The 12,168-nt window shown below is 42.7% G+C and overlaps 1 protein-coding gene across 1 annotated transcript in view; it reads left to right on the forward strand.

Moving 5' to 3' along the window:
• Window positions 1-12,168, forward strand: part of LOC145355808 (clustered mitochondria protein homolog) — a 75,363-nt gene that overhangs the window by 62,060 nt on the left and 1,135 nt on the right. Inside the window, exons 20-25 of the mRNA XM_080208198.1 lie at window positions 1,141-1,221; window positions 2,213-2,338; window positions 3,381-3,502; window positions 6,646-6,739; window positions 7,706-7,840; window positions 10,084-10,157. Of these exons, the coding sequence (XP_080064324.1) occupies window positions 1,141-1,221; window positions 2,213-2,338; window positions 3,381-3,502; window positions 6,646-6,739; window positions 7,706-7,840; window positions 10,084-10,157 (632 nt within the window). The remainder of the gene's footprint in view (window positions 1-1,140; window positions 1,222-2,212; window positions 2,339-3,380; window positions 3,503-6,645; window positions 6,740-7,705; window positions 7,841-10,083; window positions 10,158-12,168) is intronic.

The following is a 12,168-nucleotide window of genomic DNA, read 5'->3' on the forward strand; positions in this document are numbered from 1 at the left end:
ATTACCCTGGACATGATTATGTTTATGAGGTGGTTGCATCGAGTGATGACCTCTAATCTGCCTCATTTTGCAAGTCACACGCAGCGTGCAACACCATACATTTCCACAATATACATGCGTTTATGGCCACCTGAACTCTAGGTTAAGTGTCCAGGCACCCCACACACATGATTCATGAGGGAAGTAACAAATTGGTAAACTGAAGCCCCCCGTAGCTTTGCGTTATTAGTAACTGTTATATTTTCTGCTAGCCTCTTGTCATTGCTATTCGTGGGAGAAGAAAAGTTTATTTTTAATTTGAACATTGGGAGACAATGGCCCAGATCCTCCAGTCCCTGGATGGTAGGAGACTGGATGGTCCCTGGAGAAGGTGCTACATAACACCTTGGAAGTGCCAATGCAAGGGTTCCTCAGGAATTGCCTGGTAAGTTTCAACTTGATGGACAATTTCCCTTCTTCCTAGGAACCTCCAAGTCTCTAACTCCAAGTTAGAGTTGTTGATATCAGCGGGTTCTGACTCACATGCTGGATAGCTTTCCAAAAAATGCTGGGGGTGGGGAGCTAGAGGATTTTGGCTAGGGGGGGTTATTGAGAGAGTGAAGGGGGTTGGAGGGTCAGGGAATTCAGCTGTATAGTTGTCCAGGAGCTGGACATGGATTATTTTAGGCTGATATCTCTTTGGCAACTATCCAGGCAATGGAGTTGGAATCCACCAGTCTCTGACTCAAGAATTGGAGACATTTTTGGAGGGTCCTGGGGAGTTGGAGAATTGTCCATCTGAAGCTGAAACTGTCCAGGCAATTCCTGCAAAATCCTTGCCTTAGGACATCCAAGAGTCCAGTAATGCATCCTTTTGGGAAGTCCGATCTCTGGCAGCCCAAAATCTGGAAGACCTTGTATTCAATACAAATCTGACCCTCAAGTTGCAGCTACAGAAGCAACATCCATGGTGTCCTTCCAGAGCTAACTAGCTCAACATAGTAACGTTTCAGGGTGACAAGTTAGTGTCAGTGAGCCAGTAGATTTTGATCACTCTTTTGAGATGGAGATGATTCCCCCAACACTGCCCCTGCCGCCCTGCAAAAACGCTGCTGCTTCTCTGTGTGATGCATGCTGATGTATTTTCCTGTTTTTATACAGGCTATAAGCAATCAGCAAAAAGCTGTAATAATCAGTGAGCGGATCCTTGGCTTTGACCATCCCAACACCATCCATGAATATGTGAGTAACATGTATTTTCCACCAGCCTTTCCCATCACTTTCCTCTCCTGTTTTAGCTTGAAGTCACCCACCTGGGCAGGAGGACGCTTCCATATTCAAGTGCCTTTTGCATACTACCTTTTTTTTTGTCAAATCAGTGTTGGCAAGCTATTCCACCATGATATGATATCACAGCTGAGTTCAGTCCTGATAATATCCATGTCCACACGTGTGCAATTTTAACTAAATCGTGATTGGGAATGGGAACTCCTGGCAGCTGCCCCCTGCGAACCCTAACACCCTTGCTTACCACATTGATGAACTGAGCCAACTCAATGGAATGGAAGTTGATGCTGGAACCTTTCTGATCCCCACAACAGTGTTACTGGTGAAGTTGCAAAGCACGTGTGATTGGGTTAGTGATTATCTATAATTCTCTCTCTCTCTGGGGGAATGCTGTATTTCTATTATTTTCAGAAAAGACAGACTTGTGCAATTAGGGCGATCAGTTGAGGTCACTAAAGATTGATCCAGACAATTTTCCCAGTGAAATTGTTAGGGACATGTTCATGATGCCAGTGAGCCCTCCAAGAAACTGTCAGATAAGCTGTTCATTCAGATGCTGACATCCTATCAACAGTATCAGTTTCTCATTACTTGCTGTTTGTCAACTTAATTCAGCCTCTACAAATCACTGACTTGGAACAAAGAGGGTCTGAAAGGTGAAAGAACAATTAAAGTAAATAATTGGAAAATTGAGCAATTAATATCTTAGACGCCAATAATTCCATTGTTCCAACTGTCATGGCCAAAGCTCATTATTATACACTCCATGACTGAACCCTGTGTAATATCCCTGATCTGATCAATACATTGCTGCATCTCCAGTATGCTTCAGCACGGGGGTTCATTACTTTACTTTGGATTTGAACTGAAGAACTAATTCCTGCTGAGGTGTAGATTGAGGTGAAACGTTATACTCATTATTGTCTTCCACTGTTCCCATTCACAGACTCTACTGGGACTCTACTGTTTTGCTAACAATCAGGTGTCAGTAGCACTCAGGCTACTGTATCGCGCCCTCTACCTGATGCTCACCGTCAGTGGGGAAGACCACCCACAAGTAGCTGTTCTTGATGTAAGTGTGTAAATGGCAGTTCTCCCTGGGGTAGAATGAGCTAAAGTACCATCCTCCTAGTGTGTTTTCTTCTTGGGTGGGGGTATTGTAATAAGTTCACGGAGGCAGAACTCCCTTCACCAGAATCCCTTTATTCAGAATTCCAACAGATTGTTGTCAGTCAGCAGTCTACCTTCAGGGGTGGCAAAAGATCTTGACACTTCCGGTTATATACAAAGTAAAGTCTCCCTGATTGGTCCATCAATTATCTATAATTCTCTTTTTCTCTGGGGGAATGCTGTATTTCTATTATTGTCAGAAAAGACAGATTTGTGCAATTAGGTCAATCAGTTGAATCAGTTAGTTGGGGGACATATTTTTGTGTGCAACCAAATAAACAAAATCAACTTAACTTAGGGACAACTCAAAATGGGCAGCTCCCTAAAAGGAGGGGAACCGCCTGAAACAAAAAAAACAAAGCAGAAAGGAAACTTAAAACATCAAATTAAAATGTGATTAAAAGGGTCAATAATACGCCCCAGTCACTGTGGAGCCCAGCAGGCATGAAGGCATCAACTGTAAGGCACTTACATCAACCTGGACCACTGCATGCTCCCTCTCCAGGGACACCCTTCTGCGAATATAGTTGCTGGAGAAAGGCAGACAGTCAGGTTGGATGACCTCCTCGATCACCTGCTGGCTGGACCTGTAGATGAAAGACCCCTTAATTAGGGAGTTCATATTCCAAGAGACCAACTTCAATGGTCTGATTAAAGTCATTACAGGTAGTGTTGGGGGATGTGGGTTGCGGGCTAAAACTCATCAAAGATGGTGGTCACCTGAATTGGTCACCCAGGCATTGTAGCAACCTCATGACTGGAAATCAGTGGGACTCGTATTTAAATATCATCTTTATTGTCGAAAAAAGTTGAAAGAGAATACAGTCCCCATTAATCATACCTGTAGCAGGAGGGAATGGGGGAACAGTAGAAGCTTCACCATTTTAGAGGTGAGTTTCTCAGTGCAACATTTAACTTTTTTTTTTGCTTCCCCCTACCTACAGAGTAACATTGGCCTAATGCTCCAAGCTGCACTGGATTGTGACCACGCAATTCGATTCTTGCAGAAATCTCTGGAATTAAACCTCAAGTATTATGGGCCCCAGGCTTTGGAGACTGCTCTGAGGTAAAGTACTTGGCTCCTCCTGTATCTGATAAACTTGGCTGAGAATAGAATTAACAGATATAAAGCGTCCCATAATCTAGCAGATACCAAAATCAACTGAGCATGCTGGTGATGGTTTGGGAGGGAGAGGGGTGGGGGTGGGGGTGGGATGGGAGGGGGGGGGGTGCGTGGTGTGCTGGTGATGATCAGGGGTTGGGGGCACAGTGCTCCAGAGGTGGGGCCACCAGTGGTAACCAGGAGGGGCACAGATAGCTCAGTGATGGGGGCGGGTGCTGTATGACATTAATTTTTGTTCAGTGACCAAGGTGTCCTTCCAATCTCAATGGAGCCGGTTCCCAGCTCTAACTGTCCCTGCCTCACCAAATCACACCTGCTCCTTTTCTTGGCAATTGAAGTCACAACGTCTGGAGTGAAAACTGGCCAGTGGAGCTGGAGAGTCCCATACCTGTTTTATTTGTTAGAAATTACTTTCTGCCAAATTCTCGTTGGATTCTGTCCACTGTTGGAACCACTGATAAAATGTGGGGAATATGGCAGACAATTTGCACCGTGGGATAATAACTAGATGATTTGTCTTTTAGTGATGTTGGTTGAGGAATTGATGTTGACAAGGACATGATGCCATGGAGGGCAAGTAGGAAACAAAAGCTTGCATCTAAAATTTACCTGATCTGGGAATACTTGATGCTGAAGTCTGAAAAGAGCAATGTCTGTGTTGTTTGTGGGGCATAATATGGAGTTCACAGACTATAAACTAAATTGCAATAACTATTAATCTGCAAATATCACAACTCCTTCTCCGACAGGTCATAGTTTTAGGATTTACTTATCAACGGGGAAATAGTGTTAAGAATTCTAAGATGGCAAACTGGAGCATAAGAAATGAGTAGTAAGGCTTGTGGGCTGCCCTACAAGTGCCGTAAAAAGTGTTCCACAAACGTTCCTCTGATTGGAAAAATAATAACATTCTCAAAGCATGTTTTAGAATTGTAAATAAATACTAAACTTATTGCCCTGTCAGTTGCAGTGGTCCAATTGCTGATATATCTTAGAATCTGGCATTATATTGACGTGCCTTAACCATTATAGCAAACAGTTGGGTGTTTAGGCTGTTGAATGTTCATTGTGATATCTTTGGCCATTTCCATCTTATTTGAAGCTTGTTTGTTTATTTGGCTCCTTTTGCAATCATTCCAGTAAACGTTTCAAAAAAATGCACTGAACAACGCACTTAAGTTGGCAATAGCTGTGAATGTGTCTGAAAATTCAGTGATATGAAACATACTGTGGGCAGCATTTTATGGCCTCTCTCGTCCCAAAACTATAACATCCTGCCCAAGGTCAACAGGCACTTCCATTATCTGCCCTTCACTGCTCCAGTTGTGTGGGCAGGCAGTGGTGGGGGTGCAGAGTTCTGGCCCACGTCTGATTTTGAAATTTAAAAGGGTGGTTCATCACAATGTGACTAGTTCATGACTTGACCAGAACTAACCCCTCCCCCATGTCTCGCTCCTGACTCTGGATCAGAAGATTGTGTTCAAATCCTGTCAGGTTCATGGAGATTTTCTGCAGCTCAGGTTCCAGAATTTTATGGGCAGCACGGTAGTTAATTCTGCTGCCTCACAGTGCCAGGGACCCAGGTTCAATTCCCAGCTTGGATCACCGTCTGTGCGGAGTCTGCAAGTTCTCACCGTGTCTGCATTTGTTTCCTCCGGGTGCTCCAGTTTTCTCCCACAGTCCAAAAGATGTGCTGGTTAGATGCATTGGCCATGCTAAATTCTCCTTCAGTGTACCCGAACAGGCGTCAGAGTGTGGCAACTAGGGGATTTTCATTGTAACTTGTTGCAGTGTTAATGTAAGCTTACTTCTGTCTAATAAATAAACAAACTTGCCAATCCCACCTGCGACCTCATCGACAGGAGCCATTACAAAGTATGTTGCAAGGAAGTTCCACATTGCAAAGTCCACTTGCATCCCACTGTTATGGTTCGGGTCAGAAACAATGTTTTATGAAGCCCACCTAGATCATAAATTCTGCACCTCGAATTTGGCTAGGGCAAGCATGATAATGGTTTGATTCGAATAACCCATTAGGAAGCTTTTATCAAACAAAGTGTATTTAAGAATATAATTAACATATGTGGAGAGAAGATTAGCAATAACCTTTATCAATTACAAACAAAACAACCACAATAATTTATAACCCTTAATTACATCTAAGATGTTCCAGTTAAAACCAAACTTCCTTTTAGACAAAATCTTTTAAGCAGGTTCAAAGTCTAATGCTCATGTGATACTGGACTTGAGTCCTTTTGGACGATTTTTGTAGTTCTCTTGATAGAGACAGAACAGTTTGAAGTTGGAACATCTTTCCAGACCAGGGAGACTTTGTGGTCAAGCCACCAACAGCAGATTTCTATTCCTGGAAGGCAAGAAACCTGCTTTCAGCTAAGCAGCAGAACTTCCAAAACCGACCACAATCCCACATAGGCTCTATTCCCCTAACCCCACACATTTACCCTGCCAATTCCCCTGACACTAGCATCAATTTAGCAAGGCCAATGAACCTAACCTGCACAACTTTGGGCCATGGGAGGAAACCAGAGGAAATCCATGCAGACAGGGGGAGAATGTACAAACTTCATAGTGACCTGAGGCTGGAATTGAACCCATGTCCCTGGTGCTTTTGAGGCAGCAGTGCTAACCACAGTGCCATCCCTACTGACAAAGACCTCTTGGTCATCACCAAGACGCTCCTCCCTTTCCGTCTGATGTCCACCCCCTTCCAAACACTGCTGCCAGCCAAAAACACAAAATTAAACCTTGAACTTCCTAGGAAGGGGAAAAAACCTATCCAGAACCATGACCCTCCTCCTAACAATGCAGGACCATAAAATAGCCCAAAGAAAAATTAAATACCCCCATTTAAGGAGCAATAAAAGGACTCATCATAGACAGCCCCGCAACAATGACATCAGCTAAGGCTGTGAGCTACAGAGAACATAACTTTTTTAAAAAAAAACTTTTAAAGGTACACATGTCACACTACAGGAAATGGACTGAAATTTAAGAATCCACATTTAGACATCATCTTGAGTTGAACCACACTTCTGACTAATTACTTTTTTGTTTGAATTGTACAGCTATCACCTCATGGCCCAAGTCAATGCTAGCAAGGCAGAGTTCCGAACTGCTGTACAGCATGAGAAGGAAGCCTACACCATTTACAGGACTCAGGTAAGTTATTTCAATGCTGTTTTCCCAGATGTTGTAGAGTCAACCTTTAATGAATCTTTTGAGAGCTACCTTACTGCTTCACACTTCGTTTAAATACGAGGCAACTGTGTGCTGTGCAAAATAAATGGCAAGTCAGGCAGCTGAACAGAAAATAATATTTACCTTGTTAAATAAAGATCTCTACTAATTTAAGTAACACTCATTTTTTAATCAATTAATTCATCCAGCTACTCTTGTTCCTTGGATCCATGTACAAGGCTACATAAAGTTTTTTCATCAATGCCACTCTTTGATAGAGCAAGGGACTCGTCAACAAATTACCTCAATTGTTTAACATTATAATCTGCAATGCTATCAGTAAAATGTCGTGCATTTAGGATGATGGTTAATTCTCATGGTGCACGTCACCCACTGCCCTCTCAACCAATTCCAATATTAAACATGTCGTAGTGAGATTCACATGGTAATTTGTTTCTCCCACCAGACAGCACACAATAGGAGTATATATTGATAACGTTAGATGCAGAGGAATGGAAGGATGCTCATGTAGAGCATAAATATTGCCATGGATCTGGTTTGTCTAAATGACTGAGCTCAGTACTGTAGAATATATATGTAAGATTTTGTTCCAGTGCGATAACTAAATGGGAATCCTATGTTATGGTTACAGTAGCCATCTCTTCAAGGTAGAAGCAATGATAGCATCTGCTGACAATGTTGTTTGCATGTTGATTCCAAAGCTGGGAACAAGGACTTTTATGCAATGTTGAAACACAGGAAAGCCCTTTGGTCCATTAAGCACTCCCCTTGCACAAACATTCTCCTCCACCATTTATTGTCTCGAAGGACCTAAAATGTTGCTGGTTTCAGCAAAATTCCAGAATATTAGCTACTTATAGCAACTGTATGGGGAATGTGGCAGTACTAAAACTGTATTTTTCTTGCACTTTTATTTCTAACTCTCAGCTTGGGGAGACTCATCTAAAGACAAAATCGAGCTCAGAGTTCCTGAAGCACGTCACTCAGCAGGCAGTGAACCTACAGAGAACCATGAATGAGATTTACAAGAATGGAGCAAGTGTCAAGCTTCCTCCAGTGCAGGTCAGGACCACGTTTTTACAATGGGGAAAAGTACCTCTTTGCTCCCATTTCTTTTAGCATGGATTTTGCCAGGTAGGTGAAGAATCTATTCCCAGGGAGGAGCATCTTGGTGATGACCAAGCAGTCTTTGTCAGCAGGGGCGGCACAGTGGTTAGCACTGCTGCCTCAAAGCGCCAAGGAACTGGGTTCAATTCCGGCCTTGGGTCACTGGTGTGGAGTTTGTACATTCTGCCAGTGTCTGCGTGGGTTTCCTCTGGTGCTCTGGTTTCCTTCCACAGTCCAAAGATGTGCAGGTTAGGTTGATTGGCCTTGCTAAATTGATGCTACTGTCAGGGGAATTGGCAGGGTAAATGTGTGGGGTTATGGGAATAGGGCCTGTGTGGGATTGTGGTCAGTGCCGACTCAATGAGCCAAATGACCACCTTCTGCACTGTAGGGATTCCATGCAATGTAATATGTACCACTATCATGAAAGCGGAAATCCAGTGAATGGTAGGTTGTTGCTAATTTGTTGGTTATTTAGCATTTGCCAGTCTTACAACAATTTTATTTATTGTCTTTAATATAGTAAATGTCCCAAGGAACTTTTTAAAGCAGCAATATCTAGATCTAACACTGAACCACATGAGGGTGTATTGGGTCAACTGGCCTAAATCTAGAAGAGTTATGTTTTAAGGAGGAAAGCTAAAAAGAGAGGTGGCAATTACTCAGGAAATTCCAGAGCTTAGGGTCTTGGCAACTGAAGGCACAGCTGCTAATTGTGAAGGGATTAAAATAGGAAATGCTCAGGAGGCCAGTATTGGCGAAGTGCAGAAAACTGATGGTTGAAGATTACAGGAGTGATGAGGGTTGAGGCCATGGAGGGTTTGACAGGAGTGGAATTTTAAAATTGAGGCACTGCATAATAGGGAGCTGTCATGGGTCATTGAGCACAAGGTGATGGTTGAATGGAACTAACTGAGTTGGGACCCAAGTAGCTGAGTTTTGAACGATCGCAAGTTTCTAGAAGATGGGAGGTCATCCAAGAGTAAATCCTGGAGTTTATAAAAGGATAGATTTCTGAAGCAAGTGCAGTGTCCAAGTGAGGCTGAGTGAGTGGGCAAGGATTTGGCAGATGGAGTATAACATTGGCAAGTGTGAGGTTATCCACTTTGGGAGGAATAATAGTAAAATGGACTATTATTTAAATGATGAAGAATTACAACATGCTGCTGTGCAGAGGGACCTGGGGGTCCTTGTGCATGAATCGCAAAAACCCAGTTTGCAGGTGATCAAGAAGGCAAATGGAATATTGGCCTTTATCACGAGGGGGATGGAATATATAAAAGCAGGGAGGTCTTGCTGCAATTGTACAAGGTACTGGTGAGGCCACAACTAGAGTACTGTGTGTAATTTTGGTCCCCTTATTTGCAAAAGGATATATTGGCTTTGGAGAGAGTACAGAGAAGGTTCACCAGGTTGATTCTGAGATGAGGGGGGGTTAGCTTATGGGGAGAGATTGAGTAGATTGGGCCTGCACTCGTTGGAGTTTAGAAGCCTGAGGGGAGATCTTATAGAGACATATAAGATAATGAAGGGACTAGACAGGGTGGAAGCAGAGAGATTATTTCCACTTAGAAAGGAAACCAGAACTAGAGGGCACTGCCTCAAAATAAGGGGGAGTCAATTTAGAACAGAGTTGAGGAGGAACTTCTTCTCCCAGAGAGTAGTAAATCTTTGGAATTCTCTACCCATTGAAGCAGTGGAGGCTACCTCGTTAAATGTGTTTCAGTCACAGGTAGGTAGATTTCTGACCAATAAGGGAATTAAGGGTGATGGGGAGCAGGCAGGTAAAGTGGAACTGAACCACTGTCAGATCAGCCATAATCTTATTGAATGGCAGGGCAGGCTCGAGAGGCTAGATGACCTACTCCTGCTCCTATTTCTTATGTTCTTATGTCCAGCAATGCTATGAAAGTGGAAACAGGCAGTCCTGGTGGTTGTTTAAAAATAATGCCAGTGGTATACATGTGGAAGCTGATACTTTGTCTGATGATGACGCTGAGGGGCAGCATGCAGATTTGGAATACTAGAGAGTGTGGGTTAGATTCCTCGGGGACATTTCTGGTGACAGTGTGGGAGTGAAAAGGGAAGCTATTGCAGATGATTCTCTGGCTATGGTTGAATAGCTAGGAATGAAAACATTTAAATTGATATGTTAGCAGAGGTGGTAATACTTAACGGTTCACCTGTTTTTTTTTCAGACCACACCCGTGAATAACAAGACAATACTGCAACATCTTAACCTGATCAATGGGATTGTCCGCAATGATAGCAGGTAATGTTCTCCATTCTGTTTCTCTGAATTACTGCTATATTTTCCCCCAAGAGATAGCGCTATTTTGAATTATTGTTATTTGATAACTGAACTACTTTGTTGGTAAAATATTCAAACAAATACTGGCAGAAAGATTTATGTGGACAATTATAGCAAAGAGTGGAAATACTTAAATTTCATTTTCAATGGAAGGTCATGTCTCAGCTGCAGGTGGCATTGCCGTTTATAATGCTCCTGATGGCTCATTTAGTGGTTTGCTGGCAAGACTGGTGCTGAGACTTATAGGCCAGAATTCTACCATCCCCAATGCCACTAGAATTCCAGCGGGCGGGGGTCAGACCATGTAAAAGTCCATTTGAAGTTGGGGGGAATCGCCAGTTTTCAGGTGCGCATGTCCGGAGAATCCTGCCCATAAACTAGAAGATTAACCAAGCCTGTGCTGAATTTGCTGTTCTCAGTGTGGGCAACAGTTAGACACTGTTATAGTTGAGCTCCCTGCACTGGTGAGGATACTCTTGTGGGCTTCAGCATCCCAGGTAAACATGCCTTCCTTTTGCTCAGTCAGTATCCTAGGACTCTTGATGGAAGTGTTAAACCAAAGCCAGAAACTCCAAAGTATTTTATGAAGATAGCCTAGACCCTAAATTTTTACATTTGAATTTGGCACAGGTGAGCATAAGGTGTTTCACTCCAGGTATAATTGAAGTGATTTGATTTATTATTGTCACGTATTAGTATACAGTGAAAAATATTGTTTCTTGTGCACAAAACAGACAAAGCATACCGTACATCGAGGAGAGTGCAGAATGTAGTGACCCACTAGGAGCCTTTTATCAAATAAAGTTTATTTAAGAACAAAAGTTAAAGTATCATAAAGATTTAGCATAACTTTTACCAATTACGAGAATCAAACATGATATAGTATAAACCTTATTAGCTAGCAATCGATGTTCCAAGTGAAACAGCACCTCTCAAACATACACCCTTTTATAGACTTGGCACAAAAAGTAAATGTGCTCACATGATGCTGGATTTTGCAGCTTTTTAAACACCTGCTGTGAATTGGTCTGTTGAATGTTGGATTAAAACTCTGAGGCGTCACAGTCCTGAAACTTTCAGCATGCTTCCAGAGAGAGACACTGCCTGCCTCCACCAGCTACTGACAGCAATGCTCAAACAGCAGAATTTCCAACTCCAGAGAGAGGGGAAAACGAGACACTTCTTTCTGTCTCAAGTCCAAACAGCATCTGAGAAAAATGAAACTAAGATCTTGGTGGAAAAGGCTGAGCCCCAGGCATCTTACCTATCAGTCATGCTCCACCCAGCAATTCCAAAAGGATCATAAAACCCCAGAACACCGTATTAGTCCAGATTAAAAATAAACATGATATCCATTATATTGCTTCAGTAGGAATTAAAGGACACTGCTTACAGACAAAATGGTGTCACAATAAAATGCTAGGGACTGCTTGAAAAGCCTGCAAAGAAACGTGATTGTAATACATTTCTCAAAGGCACTGTACCATCACAGAAGTCTGCAAACGTTGAAGTGGATCACAATCTCGGCTGTGATGTTTTCACTGTCAAGTAGTTTGAAAACACTCTAGTGTTCTAGGCTGACACATGAAGTCACTTGGCCTAGATGCTAGCAGGGCCAAGATGCTCACGTATTAGAGCCATTCTATTTGCTGAAGTGCACAAATATCTTCTCCTTTTCCCCACATTCAAAAGGCTTTGCTTTGTTTTACTCTTGAATATCTTCCCCATACCAGAGACTGCAGACTGCACATTGTCACTGATTTTGATTTATTGTCACATGTATTAGTGTGCAGTGAAAATTATTGTTTCTCGTACGCTACATAGACAAGGCATAGGAAAGGAAATGAGAGTGCAGAATGTAGTGTTACAGTCCTAGCCAAGGTGTAAAGGTCAACTTAGTGCAAGGTAGGTCCATTCAAAAGTCTGGCAACAGGGAAGAAGCTGTTCTCGAGTCAGTTGGTACATGATCTCT

The sequence above is a fragment of the Carcharhinus amblyrhynchos genome, chromosome 20 (genome assembly GCF_965287045.1).
Source record: "Carcharhinus amblyrhynchos chromosome 20, sCarAmb.v2.hapA, whole genome shotgun sequence".
Classification (NCBI taxonomy): domain Eukaryota; kingdom Metazoa; phylum Chordata; class Chondrichthyes; order Carcharhiniformes; family Carcharhinidae; genus Carcharhinus; species Carcharhinus amblyrhynchos.